At 35.0% G+C, this 19,139-nt stretch overlaps 1 protein-coding gene across 14 annotated transcripts in view; it reads left to right on the top strand.

The window, feature by feature from the left end:
* The window catches only part of GPHN (gephyrin), a 625,629-nt gene that overhangs the window by 263,623 nt on the left and 342,867 nt on the right, over positions 1-19,139 (top strand). For all 14 annotated transcript variants that reach the window (XM_072838965.1, XM_072838966.1, XM_072838969.1 and 11 more), the window contains exon 3: positions 11,338-11,395. In XM_072838965.1, the coding sequence (XP_072695066.1) occupies positions 11,338-11,395 (58 nt within the window). The remainder of the gene's footprint in view (positions 1-11,337; positions 11,396-19,139) is intronic.

A 19,139-nucleotide genomic window follows, 5' to 3' on the forward strand; every position in this document is an offset into this window, starting at 1 on the left:
AAAAAGAAAAAGAATTATTGTTAAAAAAGAAAAAAAAGATTATCCCAGGAATTCAAGGTTAGTTCAACATGAGAAAATCACTGTACTATAACACATTAAAGAACGGAAAAAAAAAACCACATTATCATCTCATTTGACACAAAATACATTTAACAAAAATCAAAACCCCTCCATGATAAAAATACTGAGAAAACTAAGAGTAAACAGGGCACTTCCTTAACATGATAAGAGGCATTTATGGAGAACACACAGGTAATAACATCATGCTCAGTGATGAAAAACTGAACATTTTTCTTTTAAATCCAGGAACAAGACACAGGATATTTATTTTCACTACTGATATTGAACATTGCATTTGAAGTTCCAGCAAAACGATTAGACATGGAAAAGAAATAAAAGACATTCAGAGTGTTCAGGAAAATGTAAATCTATTTCTATCCACAGTTAAACTCTGATCCTATATATACAATATTGTATAGAATCCACAAAGAATATTAGATCCAATAAATGAGTTCAGTAAAGTTGCAGAGTACAAGAACAACATAAAAACCACTTGATTCTATATACCAGCAATAAATAATCTGAAAAGGAAATTAAAAACAACTCCATTTAAAATGCCATCTGAAAAATAAAATGCCTAAGAATAAATTTAACCAAGGAGGTAAACGACTTGTACAATGAAAACTACAAAACTGCTGGAAAAAATTGAAGAATAGCTAAAAGATGGAAAGTCATCCCATGATCATGGACTGGAAGACTTCATACTGTTAAGGTATCAATGCTATTCAATGTGATCTACAAATTCAGTGTAATCCCTATCAGAATTCAAACAGTATTTTAAAAATATACACGATAAAAACTATACCTGAAATTCATATGAAATTACAAGGGTCCACAAATGGCCAAAACAATTTTGTAAAAAAAGAACAAAATTGTAGGACTCACATTTCCCCATTTCAAAACTTACTACAAAGCTTACACTAATTAAAACAGTGTGGCACTGTTATAAAAACAGATCTATATAGGCCAGTAGAATAGAATCAAGAATCCTAGTGTGGCACTGTTATAAAAACAGATCTATATAGGCCAGTAGAATAGAATCAAGGATCCAGATATAAATTTGCATATTCAAGGGAAATTGATTTTAGACAAGGGTGCTATTAAGGTTGTAACAACAGCTTTGGGAAAGAAAAGTCTCTTTAACAAATGCTGCTAGAACAATTGGATTTCTATGTGCAAAAGAATTAATTAGAACTATTTCATATCATATACAAAAATTAACTCAAAATGGACCAAAGTCCTGAATATAAAAGCGAAAAGTATGAAACGCTTATAAGAAACCATAGGGATGAATTTTTATGATCTTAGATTTTTGTTTTTCATCATGGAAGGTGTACTTTTTAATCCCCATCACATATTTAATCCATCTCCCTCCTTGACCTCCCCTCTAGTAACCATCAGTTTGTTGCCTATAGTTAAGTCTGTTTCTTGGTTTGTCTCAGTCTCTCTCTGTTTTTTCTCCTTTGCTCATTTACTTTGTTTCTTAACTTACACATATAAGTGAGATCATATGGTGTTTGTCTTTATCTGACTCACTTGTTTCATTTAGTATAATGCACTCTAGCTCTATTCACATTGTTGTGAATGGCAAGATTTCATTTCTTTTTATGGCTGAATAATATCCCATTGTATATGTATGCCACATCTTCTCTATCCATTCATTTATTCATGGACACTTGGGCTGTTTCTATATTTTGGCTATTGTAAATAATGCTGCAGTATGCACAGGTGCATGTATCCTTTTGAAACATGAAACAAACAGCCAATAAACACATGAAAATATTCCCATGTCACTAGTTATTAGGGAAATACAGGTCAAAACCAAAAAGAGCTACCAATTTACACCCATTTCAGTGGTCATTAAAAACACACACAAAAATAACAACTGTTGTTAAGGATGTGGATACACTGGAATCCTAACACTTTGATTGGGATAATATAAAATTGTACAGCCACTGTGGAAAATTGTTTGCCAGGGCTTGAGGTGCTATAGTTGAAATTACCATATAACTGAGCAATGCCACCAATGCCACCTCTCAGGTATATACCCAAAAGAATTAAAAAGAGAGACTCATATCTTATGCCAATGTTTATTATGGCATTATTCATAATAGCAAAAAATGTAAACAATTTTAAGTATTCATTAACAGATGAATGGATAAACAAAATGTGTGTGTGTGTGTATATATATATATATATATACACACACACACACACAGGGTTTATTCAGTCATTAAAAGGAATGAAGAGATACAAGATACATGCTATGATATGGATGGAATTTAAAAACACTATGCTGAGAGAAATTAGATAGACACAAAAGGACAAAATATCATATGATTCCACTTATATGAGGTTCTTAAAATAATCAAGTTCATAAAGAAAAAATCAATTAGTAGTTACTAGGTCTGAGGGAATGGGAAAATGGGGTGTTAATTGCTTAATTACATTTTCTTTCTGTGATGGATAAATTTTGGAAATGGTAGTGACAGTTGCACATCACTGGACTGTAACTGAATCATGTATTTTAAAATGGTTAAAATATGGTACCAGAGAAGGGAGTTAAGACGGCACAGGAGTAGGGCACCCTAAATTAGTCTAGTCCCTGGAATTCAGCTAGTTATCAAATCATTCTGAATACCTGTGAAATAACTTGGAGATTGGAGGAAAATCTGGGGTAATATATCAGAAGATACTGAGTAGAGTGGGAGACTACTTAAGGAACCTACTGCAAAGTATTATAAGCAGCAGAGTACAAAATCAGAACTATTAGAAGTCTTCTGCACTTCCCGAGCTTAATGGGGCCCAGGTGGCACAGTGTGGTCTCAAGATCCCCAGGGTCAGAAGAAGAAAAAGGGTGCCTGAAAGGGGCAGAATTCCCAGGCATTGGAGTGGGGAAGCTTGCTGAACATAGTGAGTCTAGATGCCGGTAACCTGCTCAGTGTTTCCATACTGCAAACCGTTGCATGATCCCACAACCGATATCCAGGCAGGGGCCTACCAAAGGCAGAAATGGAGAAAGACCCTTTTCTGTCTGTCCACCAGAGGAACAACAGGAGTTCATGCCACAGGAGTCTGTAGAATTTGGAGACTTCAATCAGGGTAGAGGGCCTTATATAAAAACACTCAATCTCAAGCTGGGTGAACACAAGAGATTGGAAGGAAACTAGGGAGACAATAGTGACTGCTCTTTTGTGAGCCTTTTGTCTGATTTGACATTTGTAAATACCTTCTGCCACTCCATAAGTTGTCTATTCGTTGTGCTGATTGCTTCCTTTGCTGTGAAAAAGCTTTTTACCCTGATGAAGTCCCAGTAGTTCAATATGCTTTTGTTTCCCTTGCCTGTGGAGACATGTTTAGCAAGAAGTTGCTGCGGCCGAAGTCGAAGACATTACCGCCCGTGTTCTCTAGGATTTTGATGGATTCCTTGTCTCACATTTAGGTCTTTCATCCATTTTGAATTTATTTTTGTATATGGTGTAAGAAAGTGGTCCAGTTTCATTCTTCTGCATTGGCTGTCCAGTTTTCCAAACACCATTTGTTGAAGAGACTGTTTTTCCATTGGATATTCTTTCCTATTTTGTTGAAGATTAATTGACCATAGAGTTGGGGGTCCGTTTCTGGGTTCTCTATTCTGTCCCACTGACCTATGTGTCTGTTTTTGTGCCAGTACCATAATGTCTTGATAGCTATGGCTTTGTAATACAGCTTGAAGTCCGGAATTGTGATGCCTCCAGCTTTGGTTTTCTTTTTCAACATTCTTTTGGCTATTTGGGGTCTTTTCTGGTTCCATACAAAGTTTGGAATCATTTCCTCCAGCTCTGTGAAAAATGCTGGTGTTATTTTGATAGACATTGCACTGAATGTGTAGATTGCCTTTGGTAGTACAGACATTTTAACAATATTTGTCCTTCCAATCCAATAGCATGGAATGTTTTTCCATTTCTTTGTGTTTCCCTCAGTTTCTTTCATAAGTGTTCTATAGTTTTCAGAGTACTGATCTTTTACCTCTTTGGTTAGGTTTATTCCTTAGGAGTCATGGCTTCTGGTGCAACTGTAAATGGGATCGATTCCTATATTTCTCTTTCTGCTGCTTCAGTGTTGGTGTACAGAGATGCAACAGACTTCTGTGCATTGATTTTGTATCCTGCGACTACGCTGAATTCCTGATCAGTTCTAACAATTCTTGGTGGAGTCGTTGGGTTTTTACGTACAGGATCATGTCATCTGCAAAGAGTGAAAGCTTGACAACTTCTTTGCTGATTTAAATGCCTTTTATTTCTTTTTGTTGTCTGACTGCTGAGGCTAGGACTCCCAGTGCTATGTTGAACAACAGTGGTGAGAGTGGACAACCCTGTCGTGTTCCTGACTGACCCTACGGGAAAGCTCTAGTTTTTCTCCGTTGAAGAGGATGTTAGTCGTGGTCTTTCATATATGGCCTTTATCATGTAGAGGCATGTTCCTTCTATCCCTAGTCTATAGAAGGTTGTTATCAAGAAAGGATGTTATATTTTGTCAAATGCTTTTTTTCCATCTATTGAGAGGATCATATGGTTCTTATCCTTTCTTTTATTAATGTTGGTATATCAGGTTGATTGATTTGCAGATATTGAACCATCCCTGCAGCCCAGGAATAAATCCCTGCTGGTCATAGTGAATGATCCTTTTAATGTACTGTTGGATCCTGTTAGTTAGTAACCTGGTGAGAATTTTTGCATCCATGTTCCTTCATCAGGGATATTGGTCTGTAATTCTCCTTTTTTGGTGGAGTCTTTGGTTTGGGGACTGAGAATGAGTTTGGAAGCTTTCCTTCCATTTCTACTTTTTGAAACTGCTTCAGAGGAATAGGTATTAATTCTTCTTTAGATGTGTGGTAGAATTCTGCTGGGAGGCCTTCTGACCCAGACTCTTGTTGGGAGGTTCTTGATTACTGCTTCAATTTCTTTGCTGTTTGTGGGCCTATTCAGATTTCCTATTTCTTCCTGTTTCAGTTTTGGTAGTTTATATATTTCTAAGAACATACCCATTTCTTCCAGATTGCCTAATTTGTTGGCATATAATTGCTCATAATAGTCTCTTAAAATCATTTCTATTTCTTCGGTGTTCATTGTGATCTCTCCTCTTCCATTTATGGTTTTATTTATTTGAGTCCCTTTTCTTTTCCTTTCTTTTCTTTTCTTTTCTTTTCTTTTCTTTTCTTTTCTTTTCTTTTTTTTTTCTTTTCTTTCTTTTCTTTTCTTTTCTCTTCTTTTCTTTTTGATAAGTCTGACTGGGGGTTTATCGATCTTATTAATTTTTTCAGAGAACCAGCTCCTAGTTTCATTGATCTGTTCTACTATCTTTCTTTTTATTTCTATATCATTGATTTCTACTCTAATCTTTATTTCTTCTCTTGCTGGATTTAGGCTTTATTTGCTGTTTTTTTTTTTTTTTTTCTAGCTCCTTTAGGTGTAAGGTTAGGTTGTGTATTTGAGACTTGTTTCTTGAGGAAGGCCTGTAATGCTAAATACTTCCCTCTTAGGACCACCTTGGCTGCATCCCAAATGTTTTAGACTGTTGTGTTTTCATTTCCATTTGCTTCCATGTATTTTTTAAAATCCTCTTTAATTTCCCGGTTGACCCATTCATTCTTTAATAGGATGTTCCTTAACCTCCATGTATTTGTGGTCCTTCCAAATTTTTTCTTGTGGTTGACTTCAAGTTTCATAGCATTGTGGTCTGAAAATATGCATGGTATGATCTCAATCTTCCTGTGCTTGTTGAGGCCTGATTTGTGACCCAGTATGTGATCTATTCTGGAGGATGTTCCATGTGCACTCGAAGATGATGTGTATTCTGCTGCCGTCGGATAAGATGCTCTGTATGTATCTGTGAATTCCATGTGATTTAGTGTGATTTAGTGTGTCATTCAAAGCTCTTGTTTCCTTGTTGATCTGCTGCTTAGATGATCTGTTCACTGCTCTGAGTGGGGTATTAAAAGTCCCCTACTATTATTGTATTATTGTCAATGAGTTTTTTAAGTTTACTTAGTTATTAATTGATTTGTAGATTTGGCTGTTCCCAAGTTAGGGACATAAATAGTTGCAACTGTTACATCTTCCTGTTGGGATAGACCCCTTTATTATGATACAGTGTCTGTCTTCAGCTCTTATTGCAGTCTGTTTAAAATCGACTTTGTCTCATAGAAAGATGGCCACTCCAGCTTTCTTTTGATGTCCATCAGCATGATGAATGGTTTTCTACCCCCTCACTTTCAATCTGGAGGTGTCTTTGGGTATAAAATGAGTCTCTTGTGAGCAGCATATCAGTGGGTCTTGTTTTTGTATCCATTGTGATACCCTGTGTCTTTTGATCGGAGCTCTTAGTCCATTTACATTCAGAGTAATTGTTGAAAGACATGAATTTAGTGCCATTGTATTACCTGTGGAGTTGCTGTTCCTGTAGATTGTCTCTGTTCCTTTCTGGTCTTTGTTACTTTAGGTCTCTCTTTCCACTCAACAGGTCCCCTTTAATATTTCTTGCAGGGCTGGTTTAGTATTTACGAAGCCCTTCAGTTTTTGTTTGTCTTGGAAACTCTTTATCTCTCCTTCTATTGTGAATGACAGCCGTGCTGGGTAAGGTATTCTTGGCTGCATATTTTTCCTGCTTAGCACATTGAATATATCATGCCAGTCCCTTCTGGCTGCCAGGTCTCTGTGGACAGGTCTGCTGCCAGCCTTATGTGTCTACTGTTGTAGGTTAAGAACCTTTTCTCCCGAGCTGCTTTTAGAATTCTCTCTTTATCTTTGTATTTTGCAAATTTCACTATGCTGTGTCATGGTGTTGACCTATTTTGGTTGATTTTGAGGGGAGTTCTCTGTGTCTCTTGCACTTGAATGCCTTTTCCTTCCCCAGATTAGAGAAGTTCTCAGCTACAGTTTGTTCAGATATACCTTCTGCTCCTTTTTCCTACTTTTCTTCTCTTCTGGAACTTCTATGATATGGATGTTATTTTGCTTTATGGCTTCACGGAGTTCCCTGAATCTACCTTCTTCAACTAATAGTTTCTAATAGTTTTCGTTCCCTCTTCTTCTCAGCTTTATTGTTTTCCATAATTTTACCTTCTATATCACCTATCCTCTCCTCTGCTTCTTCAATCCTCATAGTGATTATATCCTGTTTGTTTTGCTTGTCAGTTATACCTTTTTTATTTTTTTATTCTTTTTATTTTTAGTCTGACTAGGTTTTAGGTCTTTTATCTCTCCAGCAAGGGTTTCTCTGGGGTCGTTTAACCTTTTTTTCAGGTCCAGGTAGTAGTCTTATGACTGCTGATCTTAATTTTTTTTCAGATACATTGCTTATTGTTATATATGTAATACATATTTTTCTTTCTTTTTCAGCTTCATCTTTCTTTAAAAGTTTAACTTACATATCACGGACTCACTCTTCTGAATCATTTGTCCTTGTTTTTATGGTCTCCACTTGGCACTGCATTTTAATGATAGCATTTTTTATTTCAGCTTGCCTAAATTTTAGTTCTTTCTTATGGTATGGGGTTCTCTAGTGTCTTCTATGGTTTTTTTAAGCCCAGCTGATATCTTTATAATCGTTTTAAATTCAGTTTAGACATATATACATATATATATATATGTATATATATGCAAGGAAACAAAGAATAAACATACTTATGAATTATAAAAAATTAGAAATATTGAAAAAAAACTGAAAATAATAATAAAGACTAAACAATAAAAAAACAGTGAATGCTAGATACTATTTTTCCCTCAAGCTAAAGCTTTGTGGCCCTCTGTGATCAGTAAACTTGCTGTGAGTGAGTTGTTTGTGCTGGTTATCTGGAGGAAGGGTGTGTTGTGCTGATTCTCAGGTGGACATGCCCTCATGGAAATGTGCCATAATGGTGCAGGGAGGCATGGGTTCATGTAAGCAGCTCTGGACTCCAGTAGGTTGTGCTGTTTTGCTCCCTGAAGGCTCTCAGCGCTGATGGGCAGGATGAATATGGCTCCTGCTCTGCTCTTTAGCCCTGAAGATGAAAATTCCCATCACCCACCCTTCAGTGCTTCCTCACAGAGACCAGTCAATCACTCCTGTCTTCTTGGTTTCCTTCAGAATTCTGTGTTCACCCTGCCTGTGCATGAGTGTTCTTATCTCAGGCATGCAACTGAGTTCCAAAACTCCAACCAAATTTTAGGGACTCCTGTGGTGAGAACCCGCACGTTCCTCCCAAGGAATGTCTTGCCAGGCCTCTGCCGTTTGCCCCACTAGTCCCAGGAAAGTGTTTGCACAACCACACAGTGGTTGACAGTTTATGGCCACACTAGCCAGACTGGCACCTGTACTCCCTGTCCTCAGCCTGCTTCCATGGTCTTGTGCCTGGGAACAGTGCCACACTTAGGCACCACCCATTCTTTTAACCCATGAGACCATGCCCTCATACCTGGGATTTCACCACTTGAGCACCTTTAAGCCAGGCCCCTTTGTATGGTATCGTAGAAGCCTTCTAAAAGTTCTGATTCTGGGGATCCCTGGGTGGCACAGCGGTTTAGCGCCTGCCTTTGGCCCAGGGCGCGATCCTGGAGACCCAGGATCGAATCCCACGTCGGGCTCCCGGTGCATGGAGCCTGCTTCTCCCTCTGCCTATGTCTCTGCCTCTCTCTCTCTCTCTGTGTGACTATCATAAATAAATAAAATTAAAAAAAAAAAAGTTCTGATTCTGCACTCTGCTGCTTGTAATACTTTGCAGTAGCCTCCTTAAGTAGGTTCCCTCCCTGCTGCTTTCTCCTCAGCTATATCATACCTGATCCAAGTCTCATTTCCTACCTTCCAAATGGTAGTACGTATCTACTCGTAGACTTGCAGCACTTGTTTTCTCATACCTATTGATTTCTCAGGTGTTCAGAATGATTTGATAACTGTGGTTTTCTAGGAACAAGTCAACTTTAGGGTTCCCTACTGCCCTACTCCACCTATTGATTTCTCAGGTGTTCAGAATAATTTGATAATTATGTGGTTGCTTTCTAGGAACAAGTCAACTTTAGGGTCCTTTTTTTTTTTTCAAGATTTTATTTATTGAGAGGGAGAGACAGCACACACATATGAGAGAGAGAGAGAGGGTGAGAGAGCGCTGCAAAAGTGAGCACAGGTGGCAGGAAAGGGCAAAGGGAGAGGGAGAATCAAGCTCGCCAGAAGCAGGGAGCTCTGTGCATTGGGGGGCTCCCGCTGATATCACGACCTGAGCTGAGAGAGACCCTATACTATAACCAGCTGAGTCACCGAGGGGCCCCTCCTCTGTCATCTTAACTCCTCCTCCATTTACATGCCTTTTTAATAGTTAAAATCATTGTGATTGATCTGAAGTTAATGTAGGGATACTAATCTAGAAGCCTACCTTCCCTATGTTGGGATTTCAGCAAAAGCAATACATGTAGCACTGGTAGTCTACATTATTCCAGAGAAAATGATTTTTTTTATTGAAATAAAATTGAAGTTTATAATAGCAACTTTGTTTTTATTTTTTCTTCCACGAGTCAACCATTATCACCATTGCATCTTTGAATCATTATTGTACTAACAAATCTAAACTATTTCTGTAATCTATGGCATTTACTTAATAGTTGTTGTAGACTGCTTATACTATTACCAGTCTACTTGATAATGATAGATACTTCTTAAAAACTTTATTTTGAAATAATTTCAAACTTTCAACTTCTGGCTAGTTCTATTGTGACACCTAAGTGCATCATATTACATTTGTTTACTCAGTTTGCTTCTTTCTATGTAAGACTATGATTTCTTTGCATTCTCATTTTCTGGGCTGTATCTATTACATAACATAAACTCAGAGAATAAAATGTATAACTCATTATTTGTAAGACTGTAAGTTGTCCTTGAGTTTTCAATAGCTCTTTCTCTAATTTCTTTATTGATATTCCAACAATCTCAACTTTTAACTTAAAACTTTAATAATTGACTAGTGCAAACACTTTTTAAGTGCATGCTTCAAACCTTTTATGGGTAGTTACATAATTTTTCATTTTGATAACATCTTGTCTTGTTATTTATCTTACTATGTTCTTATTTAGTATATCATTTATATATGTTGTATAATATGAATTAAGTTAAATGTCATTAATGTTTCAGCATTTAAACATGGCACTTTAAATCTAGGAAGTACTTCTCAAATCAAGGTTTGAATACTTTTTCCATTAGCAAGGATAATTGTAATATTAAAGGGTTTAAATGTAGAGTTTTTAATAAAATTCATTTGTCTGGATTAAGTTATTAAAAAAATTTTTTTTAATTTTAAAAATATAATTTAACTCAATATATCCACTATATTATTAGGATGTATTCAGTATTCTTAAATTAACCTTTTTTATACTAAATACTTTAAATTTGGTATATATTTTACACTTAATGTTCATCTCAATTACTTCCTTCGTTGTGAAAATTACTGAATCATTCTGTGTCTCATTATCCTCATCTTTACAATGGCAAGAGTTATAAGAATTAAATTAGATAATGTATGACATACCTGGCAGATGATAAGTGTTACATATAAATCTTAGTGACTTTCTTTAAAAAAAACAAAAAAAAACAAATACAACACAATTTCAAACAGGTGAACATGGCAGTAACCTCACTGCTTTAAGGCAAAGATCGTATTTTAGGGACTAAATTGTAACCCTTAAACATTCAGCTGTTTTCCTTGGACAAATATGGACATACACACACATTTCTCTGACTCCTTGTTTAAATTAATTTTAAAAAGAAACAAAATGATTATCGATTCATCAATTGTGACTCGTGTATAACACTAAGATGAGATGTTAATAACAAGGAAACTTGGTGGGGCATCTGGGAAGTAAATCTCTTTATTTTCTACTCAATTTTCATAAAGTCACAACTGCTCTAAAAAGTAAATTCTGTTAATTAAAAACAAACCAAAAAAGGAAATAACATGTCTGCTATTAGTTCTTGCTACATCTTAGTTGTGACAGAGTCCATCAGCAAAAGTAGTAGCATTATTAAAAAAGTATCAATAAGAGAAGTTTACAGCTAAAAATATAATTTTATGTTTCCTCTTTTAGTAGTCATCAAAAAACTCTTTTTAAGTAATATATGGAAAATTTAAGCATGAAAAGTTCATTTTTATTCCCGGTTCTTGGGGTGGGCAATGGACAATTAATGGTGGCAGTCTGATGCCTAAGGGTAGAAATAGTCCATATATTTTTATACACTATTGCCAGTTTTGAGAATATTTTCTTTTCCTAATTTCAGGTTGGGTGGGACTATATCAGCATACAAGATAGTACCAGATGAAATAGAAGAAATCAAGGTATAGTATGCCATTTTTCATCTCTAAGAAGACTTAGTATCATGCCGGGTAGGTGGGGAAAGGATTGCTTTTTCTTTATACTATTGAATCTTTGGATGTGTTGGGACATCATTTAATTCACAGTTATCTTATTTGAATTTAAAAATATAAGATAACCCTCATCAGATTTCAATTACTATTATCAATGCATATGTATGAAAAATATTTGGAGGATCTAAAAGGAACTCTTTTATGTGAAATTCATTGAAACTCTACTTAAGAAACACTGTACATTATCATTTACTATGCAAAATGGATTATCTTTCTAAGTTGTTTTATTTTCCCTGTAAGTTTTCAATAATTATAAATAATACCAGTTTCCAGAGAATATTTCTTGATTCCACTGAAAACACAGTAGCTAATTGCAAGTTAAAATTTATAGTACATTAAATGAAAACTTGACCTTATTCTTGAAAAATTAAATCATCTGCATTCTTCTGTTTTTAACATTTTACTTAATCCTATGGACTTTCTTCTGGTATATCATGTGGCCCTCCTCTAAGAGCAATTTACAATCCAATAAAAACTAAACTTACCATATATTATATAAATAAAATTTAACAAATGGATAGCAATAGTCAAGGATAACAATATTGAGTTATTAACTTGTTAACCGTGACATGTAAAGATCTGAACAAATCATTAAGCTTGATTTAATCAAACTTTCTAAAATCAAGTTCAAGAAGTTCAAATCTTCATCAGTAATTGTTCATTTTCTCACAGTATTTTAAAATCAGTTAATATCATTAGTCTATCATGTAATGTACTATTAGTGCCAATATGTCACATGTATATAGCCAATATCAGTAATTAATCCAATAATTACATTCTAGCATTAAAAAAAAAAAGCAGGATTATCAAAAGACTCATTCCAACTTGATATAAATTCATAAAATACTTTGGGAGAAACCTTAGGTCCAAAGCAGGTTGTGTTGCTATTAACTTAAAGAGGAAGTAGAAAGAATAAGTTTGAGAAGAAAGAGGGTAAGTTTTGTACTTACTAAATTTGAGATCCCTCTCAGATAACTAAATACCCATTAAGTCATTGGTGAAATCAGCCTGAACCTCAGAAGACAGATAATTTTATCTTTCAATTGATATTGAGATTTGTCCTTATCTAAGAATTACTTGAGGGATCCCTGGGTGGCACAGCGGTTTAGCGCCTGCCTTTGGCCCAGGGCACAATCCTGGAGACCTGGGATCGAATCCCATGTCGGGCTCCCGGTGCATGGAGCCTGCTTCTCCCTCTGCCTGTGTCTCTGCCTCTCTCTCTCTCTGTGTGACTATCATAAATAAATTTAAAAAAAAAAAAGAATTACTTGAGGCCATCCTGTTAATGAAATCACCTTAAAAATCTATATAAGGTAATGACAGTGAACCAAAATTGTTGACCCATTCAAGAACCAAAGGATTCATATATTTTTTATTAGTTTAATTATCAGAAACACTGCCTATTTTTTTATAGTGTCTTTTCTCTAAAGAAGTAATTTTTTCATTGTGTTTTTTGAAATTCTAGAGTTAGAATATTTATCCCTCAGGAGATTCCTTCAAAAAAAATGATTCATGGATGACAGGGTGACATTACTTTGATTTTTAAAATGGATTTCTGGTGGTATATCTAAAATAGCTTCAGAGAGTTTGAAGCTAGAGGCATAAAAAATATGAAATTGATTCTTGTTTCAAATGTGTTGGAAGAAAACTTGTTATAAAATACTTTATCAACATTTATTTGATGGCACCATTAGCATTTTCAACTAAAATCAGGTATCTTGTTTTGATTGGAGGAAATGTGAAACATATGGTTGTACTGTTCATTTTACTTGATAAATAACAGTAATTTTAAATTATCTAAGTAATACAATTGAGTTCAAATTTGAAATACATCCACAATATACCACATGTAAATATTCATGTTTATTTTTATTATTAAAATATGATTGATTAATAAAACATAATTCAGTTTTAACAAAGTATGATAATCTTCACAATATTTCTAGCACTAGAAATTATTATTTAGTTCATACATAGTTGGAACTAAGCATTTATTGATTGATTACAATAAATCACCACATAGTGGATGCTTGGCCAAAAGCTTAAGGGATAAATGCAAATACATTCCTGGCCCAGTCATGACTATTGCCTGAGTTTTTATTAATTTCCATTACTTTTATTTAGTTTTACTTTTATACACATCCCTAAATATTAACATTTATTTGTGTTTCTCTTTGAATTTAATATGAATTGGGATCCCTGGGTGGCGCAGCGGTTTGGCGCCTGCCTTTGGCCCAGGGCGCGATCCTGGAGACCCGGGATCGAATCCCACATCGGGCTCCCGGTGCATGGAGCCTGCTTCTCCCTCTGCCTGTGTCTCTGCCTCTCTCTCTCTCTCTCTGTGACTATCATAAATAAATTTTTAAAAAAAATTTGAATTTAATATGAATTGAATCACAGTGTATGCATTCTCTTATGCCTTACTTTGGTTTGACACTGAAATTTATTCATATTGTTGTCTATAGCTAAGGTTTTTTGAGGAGGTTGTTTTTGTTCTTTTTTTGTTTTTTTGTTTGTTTTTGCTGTAAAATACTCCATTGTGCCTCAAATTACTTAGACATCATACACATGATGGACATTCACCTTGTTTCCATTTAGAGCTATTATGAAAAATGATGTTATAAAATTCTTATAAAAGTATCTTGTGTGAGAGTTTCTTTGAGGTATATACTGAGGAATGGAATCCCTGAGTTTTCAGTAATGTGTATTTTCAACTTTTCTGTATGAAATCAAACTGTTTTCCAAGATAGTTAGCCAGGTATACTATTACGTTGGGTATGTTTATTTTAAGTAGAAATATTTAAATATTAATTCTTTATCCGCAATTTATATTGGTATAAGTTTATTTTTATATATGGGATGACTAAACCTACAAAATATTTTTCAAATGTACCTTTATTTTCCCAGCCCAATTTATTGAAAAAAAAAATCTTGTCCTCCACTGGTTTCAATTGCCTCATTTATCATATTCTAAATTTTCATGTTTTGACACACATTTACACATACATAAGCCTGTCTTTTCCTGAACTTTTGTTTTATCAATCCATTTATTCCACTGCCAGCACCATATTGCTTTAGTTATAGTGCTTCTTTAACATAATAGGAAATGTTTGTGGGTTTTTTTTTTATACTGTTGGCTTGTGTATTAATTACTCCAGATAGTATTACAGTAAGTTTATCAAGTTTCAAAAGTATTCCTACTGAGGAGACTTGGTTCTAGCTAAAATACAGTAGCTCTATTCTTCCCAAATCTTTTCTTTTATAACTAAAAATCCCTGGATATTACAAAATAAACAAGCATAGAAAGACTCTTGAGGGTAGGAAGAAGAAATCAGACTTTCTAAGGACTTCAGGACTTGAGGAATGACACAGCAGAGTTAGCTGGGTTTCCTTTTTGCCTCCTGTTTAATCTGAACAGGACACTGATGAAGCCTCTAACTTGGAAACACCAACAAGTACAGACAAAACAAAACACAAACACCTAGGAGAGCCTGTCCCTTAAATTCAAAGGACCCAGGACTAACAGGACAAAAGCCTTTGGCAAAACACACCTTACTCTAGCCAGACACCAATGGGCTACTTAGCTTCCCCAGAGTTTTAGCAGAGCCACGCAGAAAGCTGATCTTCCACCTCACCCCTGCTATCCCCAGAAGCAGATGGCAAAGCTTTGAATCCTTCCCCTGATAGTGTTCATTGGCAGGGCTGAGCCAGGAGCTGTTGGTCTCCCACACTCCCATAGAGTAGACAGGGCTCTGATTTCCCTGCTAGGATATTGTAGATGGGGCAAAGTGAGTAGTTGATCTTCTACAGCCCAGGGGAAATAGGCTGTGTTTTGCTTCCTATAGCAGGATATTCTTAATAGAGTCCAGTAATGAGCTGAGTCTCCACCCCCTCCAAGCAGCAGTTACACTAAAGAGACAGTGCAAGGTGGAGCTACTCACCACTCTCCTTTACCTTCCATTTCATGTGTCTCTGAGGCCTGTAAGGGAGATGTGACTCCATCCCGGTCTGTATCAATAAGACTGAATGAGATGGGGATAATTGATTTTTCATCCTCAGTAAAAGTTAACCTAGTGCTTCCCCTCTTGGTGTCAGCAGGGCGCAGCAGGCAGCTGAACATCTACCCCATACTATCAATAATGTGGAGCAAGGTGATGCCCCACTTTTGCCAGAAACGTTTCAGCAGGGCCGAGAGAGGACCTAAACTTCTTCCCTATTGTCTTTAATGAAGTAGTATGAATCCATGCCTCAATTTTGCCAGAGTGGTGTCAGTGGGACCCAGCAAGAAACTGAATATAGATATTTATATGGCCCTCATACTATACCACAACAAAGGGACAGCTGCTAAAAAAAAAAAAAAAAGATGATTAAATATGATCTAGAATTTCATAATGTCCAAAATGCCCTGGGTACAGTAAAAAATCATCATACCAAGAACAGAGAAAACCACAACTTCAGTGAAAAACAAAACAAAACAAAAAAGGCAACAGACACCAACACAAAGATGAATCAGATGTTAGAATTATCTGACAAAGATTCCAAAGCAGTTATCATAAAAATGCTTCAACAAGCAATTACTAATTTTCTTGAAACAAATTAAGAAAATAGAAATTACAAAAAGGAACAAAATGTTAATTACAGAACTAAAAAGTACAATCACCAATATAAATGACTGATTAGGGGACGGTGGTGGAAAACAGTTGTGCCAGAAGGAAGTGGAACAAGTTTTTCAAGTGCTGAAATAAAGAACTGTCAATCATGAAGCCCAAATCCAGCGAAATTATTCTTCAGAAATGAAAAAGAAATAAGGACACATTCAGACAAAAGAAAACTTAAAGAATTTGCCACGAGAAAACCTACCCTGTAAGAATAAATAAATTCTCTAAAAAGAATTGGAAAGGAAATGAGAAAACTTAATTAAGATTTAAAAAGAGGGACGCCTGGGTGGCTCAGCAGTTGAGCATCTGCCTCTGGCTCAGGGTGTGATCCTGGAGTGCCGGGATTGAGTTCCACATCGGGCCCCCTGCATGGAGTCTGCTTCTCCCTCTGCCTGTGTCTCTGCCTCTCTCTCTGTGTGTGTCTCTCATGAATAAATAAATAAAATCTTAAAAAAAAAAAAAAAACGATATACTCAAAAACACTGTAAATTAAGATGGAATCCTAAGATTTGTTCAAGTAATCCCCAATAAGCAATGAGAAACAAGACACTGAGACAAATAATAAAATGACACATTTAAACCCTAAAATGTCAGTAATTCCCTTAAATATATAAATAATTCAAATATACCAGTGAAAAAGACAGATTGACATAATGGATTTTTAGAAATGATTCAATATATGTTATTTTCAAGAAACTCATTTCAAAAATAATGACATAGGTAGTTTGAAAGTAAAAAGTTAGAAAAAGAGATATAGTGTGAAAACATTAATTTCTTGAGAAGAGGGAAGTTCTAGTCAGTAATCCATGCTGCTGTCTCAAGAAACTAGAAAAAGATGAGCCAAATATTGTCAAAGCAAGAAGACAGTAATTCTCAAGAATTAGTATCAATGGAATTGAAAAGAGTAAAACAATGGGGAAAAATGATGGAAAAAAAGCTGACTCTTAAAGACCCAATAAAATTGATACACACTAGACTAACAAAGATAAAGGAGAAAAGATAAAATCACTGATACCAACCAGGATTGAACAAAGACTACAACTACAAATCTTCCATCAATTAAGTAGATAATTAGAAAATACTATAAAAACTTTATACTCATAAGTTGAACAACTTACCAGAAATGGACCACTTGCTCGAAACCCCCAAACTACCAAAATTAATCAAGATCAAATAGACAATGTGCATAGTCTTATAAACATTACAGAAACTAAATTTATAATGAAAAACCTCTTAATAAACAAATCTGCAGCCCCAGATGGTTTCACTGGAGAGCTCTGCCAACATTAAAGAAGAATTGACATCAATTTTAGGCAGTCTTTCCCAGAAAATAGAAAGGGAAGAAATACTACCCACCTTATTTTATGAGGCTAGTATTACTCTGATAACAAAATCAGGAAAACATAGTACAAAAAAAAAAAAAAAACTACAGACCTCTATTTACCATGAACTTAAAATCTACAAATATTACCAAATTAAATCCAACAAGGCTTAAAAAAAATTATACACCACTACCAAATGGGATTTATTTGAGGTATGCAAAACGTATCCAACATGGGAAAGCAATCAGTCTAATCCACCATATCAACAAGCTAAAGAAAGAGTATATGATTATATCAACTGCAGTAAACATGTTTGACAAAATTAAAATGCATTCATGGTAAAAACTTCCAGCAAACTAGGAATAAAGGGAAACTTCCTGAACTTAATAAAGAGCATCTACAAAAAACTTATTGCTAACAACATACTTAATGGTGAGAAAAAAAAATTAATACTCTCCTCCAAAGAACAGAAGCCAAACAAGGTTATCTGCTTTCACTACTCATTTTCAACTTATTACTAGAAGTTCTAAGTAGCAAATAAGGCAAATATATATATTTATACATATATATAGGCACAAAATTTGGCAAGTAAGAAACAAAACTCCCTATTTGCAGATTATGTGATTGTCTACATGGAAAAAAATATCTACAGAAAAATTCCTACAACTACTAAGTTAAGTGAGTTAATTTGGGGAATATAAGATCACATGCACACACAGAAACTCTAATTGCATTTTTATATGCTCACACTAGTTGGAAACTGAAATTTAAAACAATATTATTTACCATCACTCCAAAGAAAGTTAAAAACTTAGGTGTACACTTAAGAACACACATGTGGTAATCTGTATGCTGACAACTACAAAATGCTGAAGAAATCAATGTACACTTAAGAACACACGAGGTAATCTGTATGCTAACAACTACAAAATGCTAAAGAAATGGACAGATATGCTATGTTCATGAACACCAAAGATGTCCATTCTTCTCATATTGATATATAGGTTTATGCAATTCCAGTCAAAAACCTAACCAGTTTTTTGTAGACATACAATTATATAATTTTTTTCTAAAATTATATGAAAAAATCTAGGTTCTAGAACAGTTAATGCAATTTTTAAAAAGAAAAAGTGGAAAGACAATCCAATGATCTCTATCCAATGATAAGGTTTACAGTAAAGACAGTGTAGTATTGGCAGAAAGACAGACACATGAAACAAAGTAGACAACCCATAAGTAGATTTAGATATGTTCAATAGATTTTTAATGAAGCTATAAAAGCAATTCAGTGAACCTTTTCAACAGATGATGTTGGAACAATTGGATATCCATAACCAAAAAAAGGGAACCTCAACCTAAATCTCATACCTGATAGAAAAATTAACTCAATTTTAGCCATTCTGAGTGGTGTGAAGTGATAGTGTAGTTTTGATTTGTATTTATTTCCCTGATGATGAGCAATGTTGAGATCTTTTCATATGTCTGTTAGCCACCTGGATGTCTTCTTTAGAAAAATGTCTCTTCATGTCTTCTGCCCACTTCTTACCTAGATTGTTTGGTTTTTGGATGTTGAGTTTGATAAGTTCTTTATAGATTTTAGACACTAACCCTTTATCAGATATTCATTTGCAAATATCTTCTGCCACTCCATAGGTAGCCTTTAAGTTTTATTGA

This window comes from Canis lupus, chromosome 9 (assembly GCF_048164855.1).
Source record: "Canis lupus baileyi chromosome 9, mCanLup2.hap1, whole genome shotgun sequence".
Taxonomy (NCBI): Eukaryota; Metazoa; Chordata; class Mammalia; order Carnivora; family Canidae; genus Canis; species Canis lupus.